Consider the following 27,998-nt stretch of genomic DNA (forward strand, 5'->3'; position numbering starts at 1 on the left):
TGTATTCACTCTTTTTTCGGTTTAATATCAGCAACATGAGTAAAACTAAAACTCCTGATCCAGACTGTTAGAGCCATGTAAAAGTTATGTACAAAAAACATACAAAATAAGCATAACATTATAATGGAACCATATTTTGTTGTAATAAGTAATGTAGTATTTATCCTGCTATGGAAAATTTAGCTAGGTATTGTATAGTTTTAATCATATTTTTGTCTTTATATGTTATAGTTAAATTGACTATTTTAGGCTCCTTTTAACCATGAAGAGAGAGTGCGCGTGTTCAGTGGTTTTAGTAAATGGAGCAGGACGAGGAGCTACAGTTTTTCTGACCGTATAGAGGAAAATCATTTTCATATTTTTGTTTGTTAAAGTAATTGCAGTAGTTTTGTTGATGCAACACGCAAGTTTTTCTTTTTTATTGCTTGGAGATAATTTTGTATCCGTTTGCTTCGTTTTTGTCACGAGGCAGAAACCTCACGTCCTGCAAGAGTGGCCAGAACAGGTTCTATTACGTTTAAGTTACGTTGTCACTACACAGACGTTACGGAAAAAATCTAAGTTTCTGATAGTTTCGGAAATTATTTACCTTTCAGGTTGTTTTAGAAGAAACTGTCACCATAAATGTGCCGTTTTTACATATTAAAATATAAGTATGATGCCAACACGCGTGTTAGAAATGACAGATTTACTGAACAATGTTCAGAAATTTTACTTCCTTCTGAGTGTTCACAGTAAATATAGTTTGAAGTGGTATTTTTCTGGTTTGCAGATTAAAAGGAAATAACAGATTTAAACTGATTTTCTTCTAATTTTTCTGGTTTCTGTGGAGAAAAGAGGTCCGCTGGACTTGGTATGAAGACAGGACGTCTGGAGATGAAATAAATATCTTTTATTGGTTCCATCGCTCATAATCGTTGCCATTATGAACACAGCTGTTACTACGGCAACCATTCAACGGCACCGCTGCGTCTCTCAGGCCCCAACCATGCATAAAATCTCCCATAAAAAAAAGGAAAATAAAAAATATATATTAAAAAACTTATGCGTACCACTGATATACAGATCTGATATAAACAGACATGTTGGTCACAAACCAATCAGAATTATAAACATGGCTTCTGTCACATCACAGACCGAAGAGCAACGTGTCGCAGAGATTTAAATTAAAAAGAAAGGCCCATATTTTATTTTACAGATTTCTACACGTGTACAGCCTCGCATACAACACACACACACACACACACACACACACGCACGCACGCACGCACACACGCCAACATCCACCTGCAGGTCACAAACGCTGGAAACTAAGGGTTAATCCAGCCGGCGGTAAAAACAACACGTTACATTCAGTAGCGGTGAAGTGGACCTGCAAAACACACACACACAGTAAAAAAAAAGTTCTTTAAATGTGCAAAGAAAAGGTGGAGCTGCGGCGGCCGGCGAGGAGGCGGAGAACCATGGGAGTGGTGGATCCTAGTCGTGGTTTCCAGCTGTACCAGACAGTTCACCGCGAGCCGCCACAAACTCGCCATCTCGTCCTCGTAGCCGCGGTCGGACACCAGGAGTAACGGAGAGAGGAGGTGGAGTTTCCACAACCAGCGTGGATCCGCCGACGGACGTACCACAGAGCAACCAAGCTTCCCGCTAAGTGCCTTCACCTCCAGGCCGAGCGGCCAATCAGGAGCCGGGAAGATTCCTCCAACCGAAAACCAGCTTCCTACGAAGCATCGCCGACACATTTCATCATTCTGAAGCAAATAAAAAGCCTGAAACGAGCCAATAAATCAGCCGACTGGACCTTGAAAAGTCAGAAATCCTCTTTTGCCTACAGGTGGAGGGAAGAAGGTCCTGTCTTGGTCCGGCCCGGTTCCTCAGAAAGTTTCTGGAGCAGGTTCGGTGCTAGCCGACGACGACTGCGTGACGCTGCAACCGGCCAGGACTACGAAGCAGGATTGTGTGCAGCTGGCTTGTTGCCATGGCAGCAGATGCTACAAACCTATCATGTAGCAGTAAAAACACGTGAATTTATATTTCTTGAAGCTTATTTAATATTTAAGTATCTAATTGAAAATTTATTTATTGGTTTATATTTAGCTTCTTAACTTGCTGTGATCAGGTTTTCATGGCGGCTTGTTTTTGTACATACAAGCCAGACGGGATGCGTATTTTCTCTCCTGCTTGGACCTTTAGGAAAAACCGTCCCCTGAATCTTTAAAGCAGATTTCCCGCCAGCAGTCGACTCAGAGGGAAGTCGAAGCATCTCTGGGTTGCCTCTAAGACCTCCAGAAAGCACCTGAACACGTTCGACTAGCTGGAAACATCTCGTCTACTCGGACTCGGAGAAGTTTCTAATCCATCTGAAGCCTGGAGTCCAGGTTCAAGACGGGTCCTCCCGGTCCACTGTAAGGGCTGACTAGCTTAGCAGTGTGGATCCTGCTTCATAATCCCGGCTTCAGCCCAATGTGCACAATGTGCAGAGGGAGAAGGCGTTTGACTAAAGTGACGAGTTTTGCTGGATTTTCACTCGGCTGGAAAGCGGACAGCAGCACCGACTCCTACACCACATCCTGTAAACTTCGACAGGAGGAGAAGGTTAGATGCTGCAGATCACATGCTGCTCTCCAGCTTCAGAGGGAGAAGAACCAGGATCAACCTCCATCTTCACCTCAACGTTTGCAGCTTGTAGAAGCTCCAATGTCCTCCATCACTAGGATGCACCAGTTACCATGACGATAACAGGATCAGAAGAGATCCTCCATCACTAGGATGCACCAGTTACCATGACGATAACAGGATCAGAAGAGATCCTCCATCACCAGGATGCACCAGTTACCATGACGATAACAGGATCAGAAGAGATCCTCCATCACCAGGATGCACCAGTTACCATGACGATAACATTGCTGAGCTGCTTGAAATAATTGGTTTTATCACCCAGGAAGAGGAGGAGAACAACTTCATGTGATGAGCTGCAGCAAATCTAGTAAATCCTCTTTATTCAGCCAGACGGGACCCTGGACCAGAGGATCCTGGACCAGAGAATCCTGGTCCAGAGAATCCTGGACCAGAGAAATCCTGGACCAGAGAAATCCTGGACCAGGGAATCCTGGACCAGAGAAATCCTGGACCAGAGAAATCCTGGACCAGAGAAATCCTGGACCAGAGAAATCCTGGTCCAGAGAAATCCTGGACCAGAGAAATCCTGGTCCAGAGAAATCCTGGACCAGAGAAATCCTGGACCAGAGACTTGTGATAGAGAAAAGGCATAAAGTACTGCTGAGCTGATATCAGCTAGTGTGGACCAACGGTGAGAAGGCAGTTAATCTAGGAGGCTGAATAAGCATGGAAGTCCAGACTGGTTCTAGACTGGTTCCAAACCAGTTCCAGTCCAGTTCCAGAGTGGTTTCGATACTGTGTTTATAAACAGAAAAGGCACACGGCTCAGACCGAGACAGAAGAGGAGGGACGATGAGGTGAAGATGAAGTCAGGGGAACGTCAGGGGGACGGGTTCTCTTCAGGTTCTTCTTTAGCAGCGTGTCTAGGTCTTCACCGCCACTCGGGGTTTTGGCAGGTTACATTCTGGGGTCGGTTCAGCGGGGCAGTAAGGTTGAGATGGGGGGACAGCGGGATGGGGGGCAGCCGGGGACAGCTCTGAAAGGTTTGAAGACAGAAACCAGACAGACATAAAAACGGAGACATTTGTCCAACAAGTTTTCGGGGGGAAGAGCTCCACTGCTCCACCGTCACAAGTTAAGGTGCACGTAGCGGAGGAAAATAAAAAGTCATGTCCTCTATGGACGTCTCAGACAAACAGAGACAGGAGAGCAACTATCCCGCCCCCCCACTGAAAACCTTCTTCTCCTTTGTTCAGGTCCAATGTGGAGAAGGCAGATTGGGGTCTGTGGGGGACGGGGGACACCTCCAGGTAAGGCCGTATCTGGCAGTTTTTTTTAGGTTAATGGACAAAAACATGTCTCAGCAGGTCGTCTGCAGATGGACGCTGCCTGGTCTCCACAAAGATCCTCTTCAGGAACTCTCGGCAGTGGTCCGACACGTGGGGCGGGAGGACTGGATTTGTGGGCTGAGTCGCAATTTTAAAAATGGCCGCCATGGCCTCAAACTCCGCCCAGGGGGGCCGCTGAGTCAACATCTCCACCACGGTGCAGCCCACACTCCTGAGGACAGAACAGAGTCCAGATCAGTCCTCTCTGGTTTCACCATATGTGGACAATGTCTTAATTCAAAGTTCTAGACCCTGGTCCCAATCTAAAACTGGCTCACCTTGTCTGACTCTAAAACCAGGTCCCCTGGTAAGACTCTAAAATCAGGTCCCCTGGTGTGGCTACAAAACCAGGACCCCGGGTATGGCACTAAAACCAGGACCCTGGGTATGGCACTAAAACCAGGACCCCGGGTATGGCACTAAAACTAGGACCCCTGGTATGGCACTAAAACCAGGACCCCGGGTATGGCACTAAAACCAGGACCCCGGGTATGGCACTAAAACTAGGACCCCTGGTATGGCACTAAAACTAGGACCCCTGGTATGGCACTAAAACCAGGACCCCGGGTATGGCACTAAAACCAGGACCCCGGGTATGGCACTAAAACCAGGACCCCGGGTATGGCACTAAAACTAGGACCCCTGGTATGGCACTAAAACCAGGACCCCGGGTATGGCACTGAAACCAGGACCCCGGGTATGGCACTAAAACTAGGACCCCTGGTATGGCACTAAAACCAGGACCCCGGGTATGGCACTGAAACCAGGACCCCGGGTATGGCACTAAAACTAGGACCCCTGGTATGGCACTAAAACCAGGACCCCGGGTATGGCACTGAAACCAGGACCCCGGGTATGGCACTAAAACTAGGACCCCTGGTATGGCACTAAAACCAGGACCCCGGGTATGGCACTGAAACCAGGACCCCTGATATGGCACTAAAACCAGGACCCCTGGTATGGCTCTAAAACCAGGACCCCTTGTATGACTGTAAAACCCAGATACCTAGTATGGCTCTGAAACCAGCACCCCTTGTATGGCTACAAAACCAGGACCCCTGGCTGTAACCTGGATGCTGTTAACGGAAAACCTAACCGATGACCCACTAGCGTCCACAGGAGCACTGAGACCTGTTGGATGGGTTCCTCACCAGATGTCGGCCTTCCTCCCGTACCCCTCTCCACTGATCACCTCTGGACTCATCCAGTAGGGGGTCCCTGTCACCGACTTGATGCCCGTTCCCGACAAACAGATGGTCTGCAATCGCCTGCTGGCTCCGAAGTCTCCCAGCTTCACGTTTCCGACCGAGTCCCGCAGGATGTTGGCCCCTGAGGAAACAACATGGTTCAGGTTCTTGTTCGAACGTCTACAGCTTTCATCACTCATAAAACCAACCTTTAATGTCCCTATGGACGATCATGTTGCTGTGCAGGTAGGAGACCCCCTCCAGAATCTGCCTGGTGTAGCGGCGCGTCACGTTTTCCGTCAGCGCTCCGTAGGACTTCAACTGGTCCTTAATGGAGCCCTGAGAGACCAACATGGACAACAACCAGATCAACGACAGAAGAATGGACCTGAGAGTGACCGCCAATACCATTCAGTCCTTTGACCTTCGACCTTCACTTCACTTTGACCTGGTAGGGCAAAACTGGTCCTGGATGGACACTGTTCTGGAGGTTTCAGATGTTTCCATCTCCAACACACCTGATTGTAATTAAGAGTGGATTCACATTGGGTATTTACAAAGTCCCTTTCTTTGACCTGAATCGGAATTCGTTTGCCCATTCACATTTACCCAAACAAAGCGGACATTTCAAGTTTGCCCATTAATCTGGTTATTGTGTGCTGAAGCAAGAAACCTCTAAAAACTTCAGGACAGCATCCCTCTAGGACAGTATCTCCACAGGACAGGATACCTCTAGGACAGTATCTCCATAGGACAGGATACCTCTAGGACAGTATCTTCATAGGACAGGATACCTCTAGGACAGTATCTTCATAGGACAGGATACCTCTAGGACAGTATCTTCATAGGACAGGATACCTCTAGGACAGTATCTTCATAGGACAGGATACCTCTAGGACAGTATCTTCATAGGACAGGATACCTCTAGGACAGTATCTCCACAGGACAGGATACCTCTAGGACAGTATCTCCATAGGACAGGATACCTCTAGGACAGTATCTTCATAGGACAGGATACCTCTAGGACAGTATCTTCATAGGACAGGATACCTCTAGGACAGTATCTTCATAGGACAGGATACCTCTAGGACAGTATCTTCATAGGACAGGATACCTCTAGGACAGTATCTTCATAGGACAGGATACCTCTAGGACAGTATCTCCATAGGACAGGAGCAATTCAGGACCTAACCCTTCCAGGCCCTCGTCCCTTGAGGACCTCGTCTCTGCAGGATGTAACCCCTCTATGACCTTGCCTGTGCCCCTCTCTGACTGGAGGCTGTCCTCACAGGGTAAAATCTGAACAGTTGCATAAAAGCCAGACTCACTCCAGGCATGTACTCCATGAAGATGGACAGCGTCCTCTCCATGGTGTCCCGCAGGCAGCCGTAGTACTGGACGATTCGCTCGTGACATAAGTTCTTCAGGAGCTGGATTTCACACTCTAATGCACTCACCTCCTGCAGGAGTTGAGGGGAGGGAGCCATTAAAACCAAATATCTACACAATGTCAACATGAAACACAACCAGACACTCACCTTGCTGGTCTCCGGACTCTCTGGATCAAACTGGACCTGCTTGACGGCCAGTTCCCGTCCAGTATCTGCGTCGTAACAGAGGAAAACCCGTCCGAAGGCTCCCTGACCCAGAAGCTTCCCCAACCTCCAGTTGGTGGGAGCTCGAGGAGCTGCAGAGACACAGCAGACCCCGTCAACAGGACATCGTGGTGTCCCTCATGCTGGCTTTGTTTCAGACAGGAGGACTCACAGCGGCTGGGTGGACTGATGTCCATGACGGACAGGGTTGGAGCAGTGGGCGGGTTGGAGTTGGGCTCGATGTCGCTGCCCCTCCGTCTCCTGGTGGGTCCGGGAGCGTCCTCCAGGTCGGGGGTGAAGACGCTGCTGCCGCTGCTGGTGCTGGGGGACTGCTCAGTGGGGCTAAAGTTGACCGGAGAGCGGAAGCCATGGACCTGCGTCCTCCGAGCTCGGGGGAAGGTCTTCCTCCCTACAGGTTCAGAGAGACAGAAGATGCATCACAGCCGAACAGGAAAACTGGAAGGGTTTCAGGAAAAGCAGGACCCACCGTCCGTATAGTCCTGAAGGCCGAAGGGAATGCCGTATCTGCGAGGATATGTTCCTCCTTTCCCCGACTTCTCAAACACAGGGATGTCGTACTCTGAACAGAACAACGACTAGTCAAGAAGGAACAAAACAGAGCCTGGAGACTGGTGGACAGATGACACGAGGTCTAAGGACAAGATCCTGCAGAATCAGTGATGCTGGTCCTCCAGTAAAACAGTCCTGTAGGTTTTAGATGTTTCCAGACTTGAACACATCTGCTGTGTCCAACCAGCTCATCAACAAGAAGTCCATTAATATGACTCAGGTATGTTGGAACATCTAAAACATGCTGGTCAGTGTTTCTGGAGGACCAGAAAGAGGAACTTCAGCTTGTAAGACATTCCTCTGGGGTCCCTTCCAGGGGCCAGGGGTTGGTGACCCCAGGGCCAGGGCTTTTTCCAAAGCTGTGTTGTGTGAAACGTACCTGGGAAGTCCTGGTGGTTGTCGGGGTAACTCTGTGCTCGGGGCATCCTGGACTTCGGGTAGTCACTGGAAGTAAAACAAAGGAAACCAGATTAATCTGAGGTAGTCTCCAGAGTCGTCCTGCACATCCTCAGCTGCGTTCCCACCTATCGAGAGGACTATCTAATGAGGGACAGCTCCCAGAAGCCGAGTTCTCCGGACTGCTCATAGACAACGGGTCCAGCATCTAGAAGACGACAGAGTTTATGTATATTTCAGGTATTTGTTTTTATAAGTATTTTATGTTATTTGTATATAGCAGTCACACATTTATTTTATATTAGTATTTTATATTATTTTTTGTAATTATGTTCTTATGACGTACATGTGCAAACATTATGTATTTATTATATGTTATGTATATATTTATGTACACATGTATATGCACACAATATGAATGTATTTGTTTTCAATTTATTTATTGATTTATGTGTATACTACTTCAGTATGTATTACTATATATATATTAGATATATACTATTTATTAATTCGGACATATATTAATAGATGTATGTATGTACTATTGATGATTTTTTTGATATAATATGTATTGATGCATATAGTAATATATTTATTTTTTAAATGGTTTATGTATATATAATTTATGTGTGTAATACCTGATCCATGCTTTCAGGGATGAACTCCCCCTCACTGTTGATGCTGGTGAAGGATCCGTTCCTCGCCACCTGCTGGAGAGCATCAGGAATGTATCCTGGAGGAGGAGAGCTGCGGTCGGTGGAATGGGAACCTGAGGTCAGATGGAGAGCAGGGTTAAACTCTGCTGAATGGACGAGAAGAGTTTGATCTGGACGTATTATCCACCTATGAGAGCCAGCATGCTCTTCTTGTCGGTGACCTTGAAACCGGTGTTGTCCAGTTCCTCTTGGGATGGCAAGAGATCCATGTTGGAGGACAAGTTCTGGAGAGACATAACAGAAAGCTGATATTTAAAACCATCCCCCACATGAGGAAACACACCTGCAGCTTGTAAGCAGGAAAATTTCTGCTAACAACTTTGGTTTGAGGATTATCTTGACATGTTAGTTCAGTCTAAAGTCTCTGGTTTCACAGGACATCTTGTTTTTGTGGACAAATGATCAGAAGTTCATGGTTTCTGCTAGCAGTTTCAGCTGTGTTTGGTTTAGATGCAAATGCTTGGTAGTTATGTAGCTATGCATCATCTTAGCATTGCTGCTAATATGCCGTTATGCTACATGCTAGCATTTCTGCTATGCTAAATGTTAGTGTTGATAATGTGTTACTATGCTACATGTTAGCATTGCTGATAACGTGTTGCTATGCTACATGTTAGCATTGCTCCTAATATCTTCTGGACTGCTAAATCACTGATCTGAGACAGAGGAGAATGTAGACCTGAGAGGGGATCTGGAGCACCAGGAGAATCTTCAGGCTCTTCATGTGAACACTTCGGTCCAGCAGCTCCACAGCCTTGTCCAGATCGTCCTGAGTGGTCAGTGGAATCACCAACTGCAAGAGGTAAAAGCAGCCATAAAAATCTCTTTAGTTCTTCAGTGGACACCAGTCTCACAAAGATGTGCTGTTCTGGCCCGAGAAGACATTTTTCATCTTTGTACCTCATTGTTTGTGTAGTGAAGGTCCATCGTCTGACCAAAAGCCACCTTAGCTTTGGCTCTCAGGTCTTCCAGCTTGACGGGTCGAGGGAACTGTAAGATCCTGTAGAGAAGAAGAAGGGTCAGAAGAGCTTGAGGCCCACAAAGACCAGGTTTTATCATGGACCAGAATGAAAACTCACCTCTTTTCCCCTTTGAACTCAAACTTCACTCTCACGTCATTCTGCAGGAGAGAAAGTCAGATTCAGCAACAGACCGAAGACAGACAGAAGATTATCAGAAAACAGTTTCACCCCATCTCATGTCCACCTTCACAGTCCTGGGCCATTACCTGGTTCTTGGGTGAGGAAGCTTTGGGTTTTCCCAGGTCTGACAGGAAGGAAGCAGGACGGCTGGAGCGATGCAGTTCGGCCAAGTCCTGCATGATCGAGTTCAGGGCCTCCTGCTCATCTGTCCAATAACACCATGTAGCGTAAGCACATCGCAATTTACTTTTTGATCTTACTGAAGAAAGTAAACCCGATGGACCGATACAGTTGCATTAAGGTTTCTGTTCTTCTTGCTAATAAGCTAAATTAAGAGAAGCTGAGGTAAGCTAAGCTAACAAGCTAAGATCAGCTTGGCTAATAAGCTAAGCGATGTGACTTAATATAAGCTAAGATGTAACAAGATAGGCTTACTAAGACAAACTTATTTTTAATAAGATAAGCTATGTAAACTAATATAAGCTAAGATATCCTAAAATAAGCTCAAATTAAGAAAAGCTAACCACAGGCTAAGCTAATGAGCTAAGCTAAAGAAAAAAAGCTAAGTTGATAAACTAAGATGTAATATGTAAACTAATATAAGCTGAGATGTAATAAGATAAGCTAAGAAAACCTTCCACTAATAAACGCAGGTAAGATAATCTAATAAACTCTGATAAGATAAGTTCATTAACTAAGAAAACCAAAAAATTAAGAAAAGCTAACCACGGGCTAAGCTAATGAGCTAAGCTAAGAAAAGATAAGTTGACAGACTAAGATTTAATAAGATAAGCTAATTTTAAAAAGCTAACAAAAGCTAAAACTAAGCTAAACTAATCAGCTTAATGTTGGGTGAAAAGGTGCAGGTACATAGCTAAGCTAATAAAATAACATAACAGTCTTTATGACACATGACAATCAGTCTGTTTACATGTTACTTTGTGCCCATCATTGTACCACATCGGATGTACACAGGTCCTAATATGAAACCACCTGCATACACCTGCTGAGGACTGTACCAACCCAAAATGTTCTCCATCTGGGACATGCTGCATGCACTTCTTCCTGCTCACGTGTATGTAAATGGTAGAACAGTGGATCCATGTAATGGTGACTCTATCTCAAAGTGCGCACATGCACACACCTACCCATCATCATGGTACGGTGATTGACCCAGGAGGCCAGGAAAGAGGACTCTCCCATCAAAGAGACTCCTTCCTCCTGCAACAGCAAAGAGACAAACACATTTTTATTTTATTTGTTTTCGTTTTATTGTCCTGTTAAATGTCTCGTCTACCTGGATGTGATGATATATCACCACTAGGAGGACTAAGTATAACTAAAGGTTTTTAGCTAAGAGCTCCTCTTCACGAAGCTGCTGATGTAGCTCTTACTAAGGAACTGGAAGAAAACTTAAGAGGGAGGTGACACCGATGCGATGGATGATGTCATGTTTCCTGTGTTGGCTCTTTGGTAGTTCAGGTCTCCTGTCCGTAAATTAATGATAGAGCTACCCCAAGCCAAGGAGCTACCACCAGGAGGCCTCGTGGCTATCCAGACCATTTTCAGGTTTTGGAGGGAGTTCAGGAGTCCTAAATTTTGGACCAAAACGTCCACTTTTCCTAGGAGTTAGTCCTGAATATGAAATGATGGGTCTGTAAAGTACCCTGAGACAACACTGTTGTGAAGTGGCACAGAACAAATAAAGTTGAATTAAATTAAATCAGCAGGTTTGGAGCTATATGGCCTCAAACTGGATGGAAGATGGAAATTCCCATTTTCTATCCATCAGTGAAAGCACCAGAAGCAGTTGTACCATTGCTGTCATGAAGCAGAAAACGGCTCAGTAAAGCAACATTTTACCAGTAAAAGCAAGAAAAAAAAACTGTCTGCACAGTCCGGGGTCTATGAACCTGAAAATGCCGTCATCTTCTGCACTAAATGGTAAATGGACTTGTACTTCTATAGCGCTTTTCTAGTCATACAGACCACTCAAAGCGCTTTACACTACTTGTCACATTCACCCATTCACACACACACTCACTCAACACACTCATACCCCGATAGGCACATCGGGGGGCAGTTTGGGGTTCAGTGTCTTGCCCTAGGACACTTCGGCATTTCAGGGGAAGCCTGGAATCAATCCCCCAACTTACCAGTTGAAGGACAACTGCTCTTCCTCCTGAGCTACAGCCGCCCCACTACGTAGTTTCTATCGAATATAAAACTGCATGTAAGAGCTGAGGGGGCTGAAATAATCAGTTTAATCGCAGTTTAATACATTGCCATAAGCAAAGTGCGCGATTCATGTAACATGGCGTCTGATCCAGGTTTTACAGCTGAGTATAGATCAGATCATGTTTACTGGTCACCTGATCCAGCTACTGAAGTTTGGACTCGCTGGACTTGATGAGTAAATTAGTCCAAACTTCTGACTGGAAGTGTCCCTGTTGGAATTTAAAACATTAATTTACAAGATTTACTCAAAAAATCATTAGTTTTATTGTCTGTAACATTCTAAACTACAGACCAGAAGCCAGATAAGCCACCAATCGCAGACCAGGGGCCTCATTTATGAACCTGTACGTAGCGACGATGACTACAGGTGGCGTACGAACGCAAAACAGGAAATGCGGCGCAAAAAAACTTCCCGATTTATAAAGCAGCACGTCCAACACCAGTTTCCTCTATAAATCAGGATCAGCAGTAAATTTAGCCATGTGAGGCAACATTTGGCCACGCCCCCATGATGGCGACCCAAAGGTCAGGCGAACACCCTGAGAAATATTAATCCATCTCATTTCCATGATGGTTCTGCAGGGAAAAAAAGAGGAATTTTCTAGAACATGAGGAAGAAATTCTAATCTAATTCACTGTTATGCTGATGACATTCAGATTTATTTCCCGTTAACGGCCGTTGGATGCTTCCAGTAGTCCCGAGGACTCGACTTGTGACTTGTGGAGACTTTTCTGCAGTAGCCCCCAAAGTCTGGAAGAGTCTCCCTCTTTCGGTGAGGTCTGCTGGGACTTTAAGTGGTTTTAAATCTCTTTTGAAAACTCATCTTTTTATGTTGGCTTTTAACTCCAGAGAGCAGCAGCACTAGGTCTTTTCTGTCTTATTTTGTCTTTTTAACCATTATGTTGTCTTTATTTTAGTGCTTTTAATATTCATTTATTTTATTTTACCTGTACAGCACTTTGGTTACTTTGAGGTATGTGAAAGTGCTCTACAAATAAAGTTTTGATTGATTGATAATGTAGTAAAGTGTAAAAATATTTTACACGGGATGGACATGACGGGATGGACATCACCACCACCAGAAAGGCAGAGGAATGTCAGCAGGGGACAGATGCTGTCAGCGTCTCATCAGCAACCGGACTTATCCAGGAAGTAAAAATAAAGTGGTCAGACAATAAAATGTAGGGAGAGAGCGCATCTTGGTCCACAGGAGGAGGAAGGGGGGGCGCTGCCCACTCCCACAGATTAGAAGCTGGCGGGAAAATGAAGGAGTCCAGAGATACGCTGGAACAAAATGCTCCAGATGATGCTGGAAGTGGTTCATTCCTTTGTTTCAGATTATAAAATGAACGGACATAAATGAGACGTCTCTGACTCCAGTTTATTTACTGGGAACATACTGGTGTTCGTTCATGTCCCAGCTGGGTTGCAGCGCTGCAGATGTGGTTGGAGAGGGGGGGGGCAGTGGTTCCACCTTGTGCCCCCCAGCAGGCGTGTCCTGGCAGAGGAGGAGGTGCAGGAGATGGAGAGAAATAAACACCACCCTGACACAAATGAGATTAAAAGATAAACTTGTGAATAAATCAGAATTCTCCACCTCTGATGTGTTGCATCACTTCTAGACGTTTGGCAGCAGTTTGGTTCCAACAGGATGGTTGGATGTCGGCGCTGGTCGCAGCTGAACGGGACACGTTACCATTTAGTACCATGTTATGTAGCGTCTCTACTATCTGCACACATCTGCAGCTGTACAACATAAGGAGCGGACCCGACCTGTCAGTCCCTTCCCTTTGGAAGGTGCCGGACTCGAGTCCAGAGTCTCCATGTTCCATGTCCACCAGCAGGGACAGATAAGCCACTGTGCGCCTTTACGCATTGGGGAGCATTTTATATCCATCACTTCATGTTCTGTATCTGCAGGTGGAGGAAACACCCGGATCAGCCTGATGATAGGCTGTTGTCATGGCGACCAAATCATTTTAACTGCAGTTCTTCATTTAGAGCTTTATTAGTACGGAAGCTTCTGTACGACTTATTAACTGTGTGATCTGGCTTTTATAACATGTAGAACTGCTTCGTTTCAGAACAGATGTTGTTCAACATTCTGTGTGAAAGTTTAGATTTGATTTGGAACAAATGTCTCAAATTTTACACCATTTCTTTGGTTTTATTTTCTGCCTTAGGTGTCACCGTTTCCCATTTCTCCAGATGTTGTGCGTACGCTGGGGTCAGAGTTGGCGTGGAGGTAGGGACGTTTTACCGCCAAGTCGTGGTTTATTAAACCCCAGAAGTTGACTAGAACTGACGTACGCCGGGTTTGGTGTGATAGCTTTATAAATGAGGCCCAAAATTATCCACCAATCACAGACCAGAAGCCAAATAATCCACCAATCACAGACCAGATCCTAGATAATCCACCAATCGCAGACCAGATCCTAGATAATCCACCAATCGCAGACCAGATCACAGATAATCCACCAATCCCAGACCAGATCACAGATAATCCACCAATCGCAGACCAGATCACAGATAATCCACCAATCGCAGACCAGAAGCCAGATAATCCACCAATCGCAGACCAGAAGCCAGATAATCCACCAATCGCAGACCAGAAGCCAGATAATCCACCAATCGCAGACCAGATCACAGATAATCCACCAATCGCAGACCAGAAGCCAGATAATCCACCAATCGCAGACCAGAAGCCAGATAATCCACCAATCGCAGACCAGATCCTAGATAATCCACCAATCGCAGACCAGATCCTAGATAATCCACCAATCCCAGACCAGATCACAGATAATCCACCAATCCCAGACCAGATCACAGATAATCCACCAATCTCAGACCAGATCACAGATAATCCACCAATCTCAGACCAGATCCTAGATAATCCACCAATCGCAGACCAGAAGCCAGATAATCCACCAATCGCAGACCAGATCACAGATAATCCACCAATCGCAGACCAGATCACAGATAATCCACCAATCGCAGACCAGAAGCCAGATAATCCACCAATCGCAGACCAGATCACAGATAATCCACCAATCGCAGACCAGATCCTAGATAATCCACCAATCCCAGACCAGATCACAGATAATCCACCAATCGCAGACCAGATCACAGATAATCCACCAATCTCAGACCAGATCCTAGATAATCCACCAATCGCAGACCAGAAGCCAGATAATCCACCAATCGCAGACCACATCACAGATAATCCACCAATCGCAGACCAGATCCTAGATAATCCACCAATCCCAGACCAGAAGCCAGATAATCCACCAATTGCAGACCAGATCCTAGATAATCCACCAATCCCAGACCAGAAGCCAGATAATCCACCAATCGCAGACCAGATCACAGATAATCCACCAATTGCAGACCAGTAGCCAGATAATCCACCAATCGCAGACCAGATCACAGATAATCCACCAATCGCAGACCAGAAGCCAGATAATCCACCAATCGCAGACCAGATCACAGATAATCCTCCAATCGCAGACCAGATCACAGATAATCCTCCAATCGCAGACCAGATCCCAGATAATCCACCAATCGCAGACCAGATCACAGATAATCCACCAATCGCAGACCAGAAGCCAGATAATCCACCAATCGCAGACCAGATCCCAGATAATCCACCAACTGAAGACCAGATCCCAGATAAACATGAAGCAGCTTCCAGTTTATTTGATCAGATAGTATCATCATGTCTTCCTGACAACATACAGTCTTTGTTTGTAGTGTAAACAAACATAAACTTGGATTCCAGAGATAAAAAATAAAAGACTTTATTATGAGTCATTTCACATCAGTAGATTAAAGACATCTGCAGATGTGGGTGATGGAAACAAACCGGATCAGAGCATCAACAGGCTCCATGTCTAGTGGCGGTTTGAAGGCCCACCCTCATCAATACAAGCTTCTTAATTCAACTGGTGGGATTGATTTGTCACCTGTCAATCATTATACTATCATATTACAATTAGAGAAAAATGCCAGTAACAGCAACAGTAGTCCAGAAGCAGAACCTGCATCAGGATCAGATCCAGATATCCTGTTCCACTGTTTATAAACCACCTCTCAACCATCTTCATCTACTGGTCTGCATCAGTCTGCACATTACCTGAGGAGGATTTACACATTTACAATATGGAGACATTCACATATGAGAAATAAAACAAAAAGTCTGTCATTAAAAAGTTCTCGAGCTTCATAGCAGGACTGCAGACACCTGCTGCAAACATCTGCACAGATGCAGAAACAACACACAGAAACATCAACCTAGAAACCTTGCAAAGACACCTGGAGACATTAATATCATTCAGACAATAAGTACGTAGTAGAATAACCCTATTAGTCTATTGTCACTGCTGATTAATTATCACCAATCGATCACTGCAAGTCACGATATACAGTTGTGCTCATATTTATTCATACCCTTTCATTAAAAAAGGGAAAAAAAACATCTGCCTGTAAAAAAAAAAAGCTGAAATTGACTAAAGTAATAATAAATAAAACATTTATGAAAATCATTACATTATTTTCTAATTCTGGTTCAACAGAAATATTTTTTTTTAAAGGAAACAAATAAGATAATTTATTACACATTACATCACTCCTAAACTAATATTTAGTTGAACAGTTCTTTAATGTTTCCACTACAGTCAGGTGTTTTCTGTTCCTCTCAGACTTCTGCACCTGTTGACAGGTATTTTGTCCAACTGTTCAACAGAAAAGTGCTCTCATTTATCCCATACCAATTTGTTTGTTTGTTTGTTTTTTTCCTTTCTTCAACTCAGTTAAATGAAAAAACAGTCTCTTAAATTACTAAATTATATTTTTGCAAAATTTTAGTTATTGTTCCTTTTTTTAATTCTCCAGTTATTGGAGTGACTGTTGTAAATTCAGCCTTTTCTTTAATGAAAGGGGATGAATACATGAATTCATATTCATACATGAATACACAACTGTATGTATGTAGCATTTGCAGAGCTTTTATAACAGATAGAGTTAAATAATCTGGCTAAAGAGAGATCCAACCACCCACCCAAAAGCTGTCAAAGCAGAACAGATAACCAGCAGATAACTAGCTGGAAGTTAACTAGTTCACTGAGCAGCTCCCGGAAGCTAACTGTTGCCAGCTCATTTTTGATCAAAGATCGTGCAAAATGTTGTTGAAAATCTAGTTTCCATGTCGACATTTAGGACAAGATCGTGTTTAACTACATGTTCATTGCAGATTTTGGAGAGATTTGCGCAGAGTTGATTAATCAGCGAGCTGTCAGGCCAGGGAAGTTGGAAAGCTAAGCTAATGCTAAGCTAACTGCTAGCCCCGCAGCTAATCAATGCTTATCTGTCCGCGCGACCGTAAAAACAGACCGCTGATCGAGTAAATCAATTATCCGAGGTGTCTCACCTGCGGGTTATCTAGATCTGCATTCACTTCCTCATCCACAGGGCCGGTGACAGGAGCCCCGGGCCCCGCGGAGAGCCGCTGCAGGAAGCAGAAGTTTGACAGTCCGCTCCCAACTTCACCCGAGTCCTGCTGGGCCACGACGACCAGGCCCGGTGTCGGTCCGGCCCGCAGGGTCCCTCCGGTGGGAAAAGGTCCAGATAAAGGCTCGTCCGGAGCAGGTTGTCCGGGTCCAAGCAGCAGGAAAAGAAAACAACCTATTTAATCCTCATCTTTCATTTTGTGGCACTTTACACCCTGGTTAACGGGAGCTTCGCTCGATGTTGACGCTCATGTGCGTCAAGTTAGCGTCAACAAACGTCACCGGAAGCAGTTTTAGTTGTCTAACAAAACAAAGGCACCGAATGACTCGTTTACAAGTAAAGACTAAGTATTTTATTGAGACAAGAATAAACCAGAAGTGTTATTGATAATTTTACTGGACTTGATAGGTCTCAAAATACAAACCGAAAAAAATTAAACAATTTGTTTGGGATGAAAAAAAAACAATATTTAAAAGAGAAGAAAAATAAAACAAAAAATCAAATGGATTTCAAAAATAATTGTTTAAATCAAACATTTATTATCTAGCTGTAAAACTAACCCGTATGTTTAGAATTATCTCGCAACAAAACAAATCTGCAAGACAAAAGTGTCTAATGTTCACAAAAAATTGTCTGACATAATTTAAATAAACCAGTATCTGGTAGTGGCTTCATTAGTTTTTACTCTCAAGTTTAGCCCAAACATTTCAGAAACAGAAATACAAATGTATTTGTTTTGTTGCGAGTTTTTTTTTTCTTTTCTTTTTCTTTTTTCTGTTTTTAGTGCTTTTTTGTTGTCATTTTTTGTATTGCTTTTTAGTGCATTTTTGTTGTTGTTTTTTGTTGTAGTTTTTTTATTTTGTTTCGTTTGTTTGTTTGTTTTTGTTTTTTAGTGCTTTTTCTTGTTTTTTGTTGTAGTTTTTTGTTTTGTGTTTGTTTTTGTTTTTTTAGTGCTTTTTGTTGTTTTGTTGTTATTGTTTTTTTTGGTTTGTTTTGTTTTTATAGTGTTTTTTGTTTGTCTGTTTGTTTGTTTTTTGTCGCGAGCGCGTCTTGTTTTGAAGTCACCCTTACGTCACTTCCTGTTAATGTCGCCTTCTCCTCACATCAAACCCGGGCTCCTGCGACTGCTGCGAACGGTGCATCTTTTATAAGGGAATTCTGCTCAGTGCGAGTAGAAGAATCATGTCAGACACGGTAAAATCTGATCTTTAAAGAGCCTCTCTTGTTTTTCCGTCCCAACAACGTGAAACCGGATCAGTGTGTTTATGTGCAGCTTGTGTGTGTTATCTAACGTGCTAGCTGCTAGCGGCTAGCTGATGTAGCTTCAGGCCCGAAACTCCCAGCTGATCTTTAACCTTTTAGATGTTAGAGTTCCTTCTAGTTCCTCATAAATCTTTCCTTAAAACACCTGCAGGGCCACGTGCGTAAACATCCAGGTGTTAGAGGTATTACTGGAAACAGTCAGGCCTACTTTCTGTATGTGTTATGTTCTGCCCGAAGGGGTCGATGGGAAACAAACATGTTTGTTTGTTTGTTTGTTTTTAGGAGACAAAACCTTCCAGTCAGGATGGAGGAGATAAGAAGGATGGAGAGTACATAAAATTAAAAGTGATTGGTCAGGTGAGTTTCATATAAAATGTTATTGCTGTATTATGGACTGTTTTTGACTAACACAATGTTTTTGGTTTTTGGTTTTTATTTATTTATTTATTTTTATTTATTTTTTTATATTTCATTTTTATTTTTCATTTTATTTTATATTTCATTTTATTTTTATTATAATTTTTTAAAAATATTTAGTTAAAGTTTTGTTTCAGTAATATCTTTAAAAAAAAAAAAAAAGAGTCTAAACAGGAAACTGTATTATCCTTTTATGTAATCCATCTGAAATTGAAAAAGCAGCTCTGGAAATAATCTGACAATTAACTCAGTTTTTTACTTTATTATGGTAAATTTTCAAACATAATGGCAAACAAAGCCAAAAGAAACAAAACAAGAAATAAAAGTTCACACTCGGTACAGAAACTAATTACAATTTCCAGAAATTTCTTTTAGATAATGGTGGCTTCAAAGAAGGAGGGATAAATAAAAGCTTTTCCATTCCAATATTGTGTAAACGAACATTTACTGGATTGCATAAACTAACAGGCAATCACTGGATTGCATAAAACTCTGTAAATATACACATTAATTCACGTCGCATTCATGCTGTTGCTGTTTGGGCCGCCTTACCCGGAACTGACTGCTGGAACCGGACCATGGTCCAGGAGGTTTGAGCCGCTTCAATTCAGTGCAATTTAAATACACTCCAAAGGAAATACGTCCAACAAGATAGAGGAACAGTAGCAATAAACTCAGGACTAGGTTTTTGTAGTGTGTGTAGGGACATCATGTCCCTACACATCATTTCTGTTCCTTCTGTGGTTCCTGCCGTGGTTCCTGTTGTGGTTCCTGCTCTGGTTCCTGTTGTGGTTCCTGCTCTGGTTCCTACCGTGGTTCCTGCTCTGGTTCCTGTTGTGGTTCTTGTTGTGGTTCCTGCTCTGGTTCCTGTTGTGGTTCCTGCTCTGGTTCCTGCCGTGGTTCCTGTTGTGGTTCCTGTTGTGGTTCCTGTTGTGGTTCCTACCGTGGTTCCTGCTGTGGTTCCTGTTGTGGTTCCTGCTCTGGTTCCTGTTGTGGTTCCTGCCGTGGTTCCTGTTGTGCTTCCTGCCGTGGTTCCTGCTCTGGTTCCTGCCGTGGTTCCTGCTCTGGTTCCTGTGGTGGTTCCTGCTGTGGTCCCTGCTCTGGTTCCTGCTCTGGTTCCTGCCGTGGTTCCTGCTCTGGTTCCTGCTCTGGTTCCTGCCGTGGTTCCTGCTCTGGTTCCTGTGGTGGTTCCTGCTGTGGTCCCTGCTCTGGTTCCTGCTCTGGTTCCTGATGTGGTTCCTGCTCTGGTTCCTGTTGTGGTTCTTGTTGTGGTTCCTGTTGTGCTTCCTGCTCTGGTTCCTGCTCTGGTTCCTGCCGTGGTTCCTGTTGTGGTTCCTACCGTGGTTCCTGCTCTGGTTCCTGTTGTGCTTCCTGCCGTGGTTGCTACCGTGGTTCCTGCTGTGGTTCCTGCTCTGGTTCCTACCGTGGTTCCTGCTCTGGTTCCTGCTGTGGTTCCTGTTGTGCTTCCTGTTGTGGTTCCTGCCGTGGTTACTACCGTGGTTCCTGCTCTGGTTCCTGTTGTGGTTCCTGCCGTAGTTCCTGATGTGGTTCCTGCCGTGGTTCCTGATGTGGTTCCTGCTGTTGTTCCTGCTGTGGTTCCGGCCGTGGTTCCTGTTGTGGTTCCTGCCGTGGTTCCTGCTGTGGTTCCTACCGTGGTTCCTGCTGTGGTTCCTGTTGTGGTTCCTGCTGTGGTTCCTACCGTGGTTCCTGCTGTGGTTCCTGTTGTGGTTCCTGATGTGGTTCCTGCCGTGGTTCCTGCCGTGGTTCCTGCCGTGGTTCCTGCTCTGGTTCCTGTTGTGGTTCCTGCCGTGGTTACTACCGTGGTTCCTGCCGTGGTTCCTGTTGTGGTTCCTGCCGTGGTTCCTGATGTGGTTCCTGCCGTGGTTCCTGATGTTGTTCCTGCTGTGGTTCCGGCCGTGGTTCCTGTTGTGGTTCCTGCCGTGGTTCCTACTGTGGTTCCTGCTGTGGTTCCTGTTGTGGTTCCTGTTGTGGTTCCGGCCGTGGTTCCTGCTCTGGTTCCTACCGTAGTTCCTGTTGTGGTTCCTGCCGTGGTTCCTGTTGTGGTTCCTGTTGTGGTTCCTGTTGTGGTTCCTGTTGTGGTTCCGGCCGTGGTTCCTGTTGTGGTTCCTGCCGTAGTTCCTGTTGTGGTTCCTGTTGTGGTTCCTGCCGTGGTTCCTGTTGTGGTTCCTGTTGTGGTTCCTGCCGTGGTTCCTGTTGTGGTTCCGGCCGTGGTTCCTGTTGTGGTTCCTGCCGTAGTTCCTGTTGTGGTTCCTGTTGTGGTTCCTGCCGTGGTTCCTGTTGTGGTTCCTGTTGTGGTTCCTGCCGTAGTTCCTGTTGTGGTTCCTGCCGTGGTTCCTGTTGTGGTTCCTGTTGTGGTTCCTGCCGTAGTTCCTGTTGTGGTTCCGGCCGTGGTTCCTGTTGTGGTTCCTGCCGTAGTTCCTGTTGTGGTTCCTGCCGTGGTTCCTGTTGTGGTTCCTGTTGTGGTTCCTGCCGTAGTTCCTGTTGTGGTTCCTGCCGTGGTTCCTGTTGTGGTTCCTGCCGTAGTTCCTGTTGTGGTTCCTGTTGTGGTTCCTGCTGTGGTTCCTGCCGTAGTTCCTGTTGTGGTTCCTGTTGTGGTTCCTGCCGTGGTTCCTGTTGTGGTTCCTGTTGTGGTTCCTGCCGTAGTTCCTGTTGTGGTTCCTGTTGTGGCTCCTGCTGTGGTTCCTGTTGTGGTTCCTGTTGTGGCTCCTGCTGTGGTTCCTGTTGTGGTTCCTGCTCTGGTTCCTGTTCTGGTTTTGATGTGATGAAATAAATTGTCCTTTCTCTGGTTGCAGGACAGCAGTGAAATCCACTTCAAGGTGAAGATGACGACACATCTAAAGAAACTTAAAGAGTCCTACAGTCAGAGACAGGTAGGGGGGACGCGTGGGGAATGCGGGACCAGCTGTCTGCATGAAGCATGTGAACACGTATGACCAGGTCTCTGTGGTGTCTGCAGGGTGTCCCGGCCAGCACGCTACGGTTTCTGTTTGAGGGACAGAGAATCGCAGACAACCAGACTCCAAAAGAGGTAAACACGTCTTCTTCTACTCATTGTGTCTCGTATTGGACATAAGATCCAGTCCTAGTTTTATTCCACACCAGTATGTCCAGTTCAGGCCCGTTTTATTCCAGACCAGTATGTCCAGTTCAGGCCCGTTTCATTCCAGACCAGTATGTCCAGTTCAGGCCTGTTTTATTCCAGACTAGTATGTCCAGTTCAGGCCTGTTTTATTCCAGACCAGTATGTCCAGTTCAAGCCCGTTTTATTCCAGACCAGTATGTCCTGTTCAGGTTCGTTTTATTCCAGACCAGTATGTCCTGTTCAGGTTCGTTTTATTCCAGACCAGTATGTCCAGTTCAGGCCCGTTTTATTCCAGACCAGTATGTCCAGTTCAGGCCCGTTTTATTCCAGACCAGTATGTCCAGTTCAGGCCCGTTTTATTCCAGACCAGTATGTCCAGTTCAGGCCCGTTTTATTCCAGACCAGTATGTCCAGTTCAGGCCCGTTTTATTCCAGACCAGTATGTCCAGTTCAGGCCCGTTTTATTCCAGACCAGTATGTCCAGTTCAGGCCCGTTTTATTCCAGACCAGTATGTCCAGTTCAGGCCTGTTTTATTCCAGACCAGTATGTCCAGTTCAAGCCCGTTTTATTCCAGACCAGTATGTCCAGTTCAAGCCCGTTTTATTCCAGACCAGTATGTCCAGTTCAGGCCCGTTTTATTCCAGACCAGTATGTCCAGTTCAGGCCCGTTTTATTCCAGACCAGTATGTCCAGTTCAAGCCCGTTTTATTCCAGACCAGTATGTCCAGTTCAGGCCCGTTTTATTCCAGACCAGTATGTCCAGTTCAGGCCCGTTGTATTCCAGACCAGTATGTCCAGTTCAAGCCCGTTTTATTCCAGACCAGTATGTCCAGTTCAGGCCCGTTTTATTCCAGACCAGTATGTCCAGTTCAGGCCCGTTTAATTCCAGACCAGTATGTCCAGTTCAAGCCCGTTTTATTCCAGACCAGTATGTCCAGTTCAGGCCCGTTTTATTCCAGACCAGTATGTCCAGTTCAGGCATGTTTAATTCCAGACCAGTATGTCCAGTTCAGGCCCGTTTAATTCCAGACCAGTATGTCCAGTTCAGGCCCGTTTAATTCCAGACCAGTATGTCCAGTTCAGGCCTGTTTTATTCCAGACCAGTATGTCCAGTTCAGGCATGTTTAATTCCAGACCAGTATGTCCAGTTCAAGCCTGTTTTATTCCAGACCGATATGTCCAGTTCAGGCCTCTTTTATTCCAGACCAGTATGTCCAGTTCAGGCATGTTTAATTCCAGACCAGTATGTCCAGTTCAGGCTTGTTTTATTCCAGACCAGTATGTCCAGTTCAGGCATGTTTTAATTCCAGACCAGTATGTCCAGTTCAGGCATGTTTTAATTCCAGACCAGTATGTCCAGTTCAGGCCCGTTTTATTCCAGACCAGTATGTCCAGTTCAGGCCCGTTTTATTCCAGACCAGTATGTCCAGTTCAGGCCTCTTTTATTCCAGACCAGTATGTCCAGTTCAGGCCCGTTTTATTCCAGATCAGTATGTCCAGTTCAGGCCCGTTTTATTCCAGACCAGTATGTCCAGTTCAGGCCCGTTTTATTCCAGACCAGTATGTCCAGTTCAGGCCCGTTTTATTCCAGACCAGTATGTCCAGTTCAAGCCCGTTTTATTCCAGACCAGTATGTCCAGTTCAGGCCCATTTTATTCCAGACCAGTATGTCCAGTTCAGGCCTGTTTAATTCCAGACCAGTATGTCCAGTTCAGGCCCGTTTAATTCCAGACCAGTATGTCCAGTTCAGGCCCGTTTAATTCCAGACCAGTATGTCCAGTTCAGGCCCGTTTTATTCCAGACCAGTATGTCCAGTTCAGGCATGTTTAATTCCAGACCAGTATGTCCAGTTCAGGCATGTTTAATTCCAGACCAGTATGTCCAGTTCAGGCCCGTTTAATTCCAGACCAGTATGTCCAGTTCAGGCCTGTTTTATTCAAGACCAGTATGTCCAGTTCAGGCCTGTTTTATTCAAGACCAGTATGTCCAGTTCAGGCATGTTTAATTCCAGACCAGTATGTCCAGTTCAGGCCCGTTTTATTCCAGACCAGTATGTCCAGTTCAGGCCCGTTTTATTCCAGACCAGTATGTCCAGTTCAAGCCCGTTTTATTCCAGACCAGTATGTCCAGTTCAGGCCCGTTTTATTCCAGACCAGTATGTCCAGTTCAGGCCCGTTTTATTCCAGACAGATAACAAATTGGGAAGACTGGAGACCTGGTAGGACTGGGTGAATTCGGAAGACTGGAGACCTGGTAGGACTCGGTGAATTGGGAAGACTGGAGACCTGGTAGTACTGGGTGAATTGGGAAGACTGGAGACCTGGTAAGACTGGGTGAATTGGGAAGACTGGAGACCTTGTAGGACTGGGTGCATTGGGAAGACTGGAGACTTGGTAGGACTGGGTGAATTGGGAAGACTGGAGACCTTGTAGGACTGGGTGAATTGGGAAGACTGGAGACCTGGTAGGACTGGGTGAATTGGGAAGACTGGAGACCTTGTAGGACTGGGTGAATTGGGAAGACTGGAGACCTTGTAGGACTGGGTGAATTGGGAAGACTGGAGACCTGGTAGGACTGGGTGAATTGGGAAGACTGGAGACCTGGTAGGACTGGGTGAATTGGGAAGACTGGAGACCTTGTAGGCCTGGGTGAATTGGGAAGACTGGAGACCTGGTAGGACTGGGTGAATTGGGAAGACTGGAGACCTGGTAGGACTGGGTGAATTGGGAAGACTGGAGACTTGGTAGGACTGGGTGAATTGGGAAGACTGGAGACCTTGTAGGCCTGGGTGAATTGGGAAGACTGGAGACCTGGTAGGACTGGGTGAATTGGGAAGACTGGAGACCTGGTAGGACTGGGTGAATTGGGAAGACTGGAGACTTGGTAGGACTGGGTGAATTTGGAAGACTGGAGACCTGGTAGGACTCGGTGAATTGGGAAGACTGGAGACCTGGTAGGCCTGGGTGAATTGGGAAGACTGGAGACCTTGTAGGACTGGGTGTATTGGGAAGACCGGAGACCTGGTAGGACTGGGGGACCCGGTACGACTGCAGGCTCGTTATAACTGGGGGACCTTGTAGAACTGGAGACCCTGTTCAGTTGAGGATAATTGTACTGGTCCACCTGTGAGACATTTAACTGGACGACATGATCGTAGAGATGGAGAGTCCAGTTACTGTTCACCATTACTAGTAACTGGTTGATAATGGGTTTTACAAACGTCCTACATGTACGCAGCTTTTAGTCGTGTTTACCCACTAAAACGGACTGAGATTGATGTTGGACCGAGTCGTCTACGTTGATCCGGATCAGAGTTAGGTTACCTGTTCAGGAAGGGGACGAAGACTGGACCCGGACAGACTGGTGTGAATGCAGACATACCGGTCCAGGAAGGATGCACGAGGAAATGATGGAGTTTGCACTGTTTGTATTTTAACCGATCAGAGGGCGGGAAGTAAAGCATGTGTGTTGTCGTTGTCAGCTGGGGATGGAGGACGAGGACGTCATCGAGGTGTATCAGGAACAGACCGGAGGACTTTGGAACCATTAAATGTCCCACATCTCTGTCTTTTTTTTATTTCCTGTCTTTTGGTTTTTATTTTGTACATGTGTATTTTTTATTCTGGGTCAAACCATCTGGATCAAACATGGACATGTTAGGGCTTCCATGTGGGGTGTGCAGGATGGACCTGGACCTGGACAGCGGCGGTCTGGGACCATCGTGTTGTTGTGGACTCCAGAAACGTCTTTCATTTTCACACAAACTTCTCTTTGTTTTCCCTTTCATGGGGAAATACTGCTAGGGGGAGGGTCACCCAGAACTGGACCGGCTCTGATCCAGTTTTGGGTTTGACCATGGTCTCAAGGAGGGAGGGGTTACCCAGAACTGGTCCGATCCAGTTCTTTCTGGAAGATTTGAGTTGTAATAAACCAGAACTTTTTGCTGTTTCCACTCAGGGTCCAGACATCACATCAGTCTTGTGGTTCTGATCAATGAGACGTAGTTTCTAGGTTCCAACCAGGACGTGGTCTTCAGTCTGGACCTGGACACAGACTCTGTTTGACTTTACATCCGACTGAGTCGACAGGACTTGGTCCCCTGGTCTGGACCCCCCCACCTTGCCCCGCCACATGTTAATTTCCACACGTATGTGACGAACCGGACAGTGAGTTTGTGTCCACGCCGCCATGTTGGAAGAACTGCATCAATCTTGAGTTTTTATTCATCCGTCTTCCGTCTTCCACACCGCTGAGTCCAGTTCAGGAACACAGAGGACCAGGAATCAGTCCAGGCTGGTAGCAGGTGAGGGACAGGTCCACCAGGACAGGTCCTACTGGACAGGTTGCCGGTCCATCACAGGTCCAACCCAGGGAGACAAGTAACCACTTAGATCCACTTTTTTTTCGTAAACATCATGTCTCTGTGTGGCGGGAGAACCCAGGACAAGTTTATATTGAAAGAATATGTAACTGGATCCATGTTTTTTTGTTTTTTTCTTAAGAGGAAAATTGTTCTGGTAAACGTGTTCAGTATTAGCGTGTTGAAGATATGTAGTGTATAAATGTTAACATGTATACATGGATAATATCTGCAGCATTGTCTTTAGTTTCTGTTTCAGTTTTTCTGTTTGTGTCTGGAGGAAACATGTTGAAATACTGAAAGAGAAGCAGGAAGTCCAGAGACTGACCCGAGACCTGCCGTCACGCATCAGGACTGACCCGAGACCGCCCGTCACGCATCAGGACTGACCCGAGACCGCCCGTCACGCATCTGGACTGACCCGAGACCGCCCGTCACGCATCTGGACTGACCCGAGACCGCCCGTCACGCATCTGGACTGACCCGAGACCGCCCGTCACGCATCTGGACTGACCCGAGACCGCCCGTCACGCATCTGGACTGACCCGAGACAGCCCGTCACGCATCTGGACTGACCCGAGACCGCCCGTCACGCATCTGGACTGACCCGAGACAGCCCGTCACGCATCTGGACTGACCCGAGACCTGCCGTCACGCATCAGGACTGACCCGAGACCGCCCGTCACGCATCTGGACTGACCCGAGACCGCCCGTCACGCGTCTGGACTGACCCGAGACCGCCCGTCACGCATCTGGACTGACCCGAGACAGCCCGTCACGCATCTGGACTGACCCGAGACCTGCCGTCACGCATCAGGACTGACCCGAGACCGCCCGTCACGCATCTGGACTGACCCGAGACCGCCCGTCACGCGTCTGGACTGACCCGAGACCGCCCGTCACGCATCTGGACTGACCCGAGACCGCCCGTCACGCGTCTGGACTGACCCGAGACCGCCCGTCACGCGTCTGGACTGACCCGAGACAGCCCGTCACGCATCTGGACTGACCCGAGACCTGCCGTCACGCATCAGGACTGACCCGAGACCGCCCGTCACGCATCTGGACTGACCCGAGACCGCCCGTCACGCGTCTGGACTGACCCGAGACCGCCCGTCACGCGTCTGGACTGACCCGAGACCGCCCGTCACGCGTCTGGACTGACCCGAGACCGCCCGTCACGCGTCTGGACTGACCCGAGACCTGCCGTTCCGCATCCGGACTGACCCGAGACCTGCCGTTCCACATCCAGACTGACCCGAGACCTGCCGTTCCACATCCAGACTGACCCGAGACCAGGTCTTGTTCCAGGAAGTTCCTAAATGGCGCTGGTGTAATGGTCCTCGCCCAGACTGGTTTAGAACTTGCTGAACCTGGTGGTTCTGGTGGACAGGGTTGGTCTCAGGTGAGGACTCGCCTGAGGAACATTGATGCAGATGGTTTGAAGTCCAGGAGGTCTGATATTTGCTTTTTTTGAATAAAATATTTAAGAAA

The 27,998-nt window shown here is 46.3% G+C and overlaps 2 protein-coding genes across 2 annotated transcripts; one reads left to right on the forward strand and one right to left on the reverse strand.

The window, feature by feature from the left end:
- Positions 1-1,005: 1,005 nt before the first annotated feature.
- On the reverse strand, positions 1,006-17,610 carry map3k2 (mitogen-activated protein kinase kinase kinase 2). Its single transcript, XM_079263875.1, has 17 exons — positions 17,281-17,610; positions 10,765-10,837; positions 9,703-9,821; positions 9,554-9,594; positions 9,375-9,474; positions 9,154-9,267; positions 8,602-8,698; positions 8,397-8,527; positions 7,887-7,966; positions 7,742-7,806; positions 7,280-7,372; positions 6,965-7,201; positions 6,736-6,884; positions 6,526-6,657; positions 5,407-5,536; positions 5,162-5,339; positions 1,006-4,182 (listed from the first exon to the last, which is right to left on the reverse strand). Exons 2-17 carry the CDS (start codon positions 10,817-10,819, stop codon positions 3,963-3,965), a joined length of 1,941 nt encoding a protein of 646 aa, XP_079120001.1. The 5' UTR covers positions 10,820-10,837; positions 17,281-17,610; the 3' UTR covers positions 1,006-3,962.
- An 856-nt stretch (positions 17,611-18,466) lies between these two features.
- sumo1 (small ubiquitin like modifier 1) lies at positions 18,467-27,988 on the forward strand. Its single transcript, XM_079263876.1, has 5 exons — positions 18,467-18,554; positions 18,906-18,980; positions 21,854-21,931; positions 22,018-22,089; positions 25,626-27,988. The coding sequence occupies exons 1-5, from the start codon at positions 18,543-18,545 to the stop codon at positions 25,692-25,694; spliced, it is 306 nt and encodes a 101-aa protein (XP_079120002.1). The 5' UTR covers positions 18,467-18,542; the 3' UTR covers positions 25,695-27,988.
- Positions 27,989-27,998: the final 10 nt, after the last annotated feature.

This window comes from Telmatherina bonti, assembly GCF_933228915.1.
Source record: "Telmatherina bonti genome assembly, chromosome: 24".
Classification (NCBI taxonomy): domain Eukaryota; kingdom Metazoa; phylum Chordata; class Actinopteri; order Atheriniformes; family Telmatherinidae; genus Telmatherina; species Telmatherina bonti.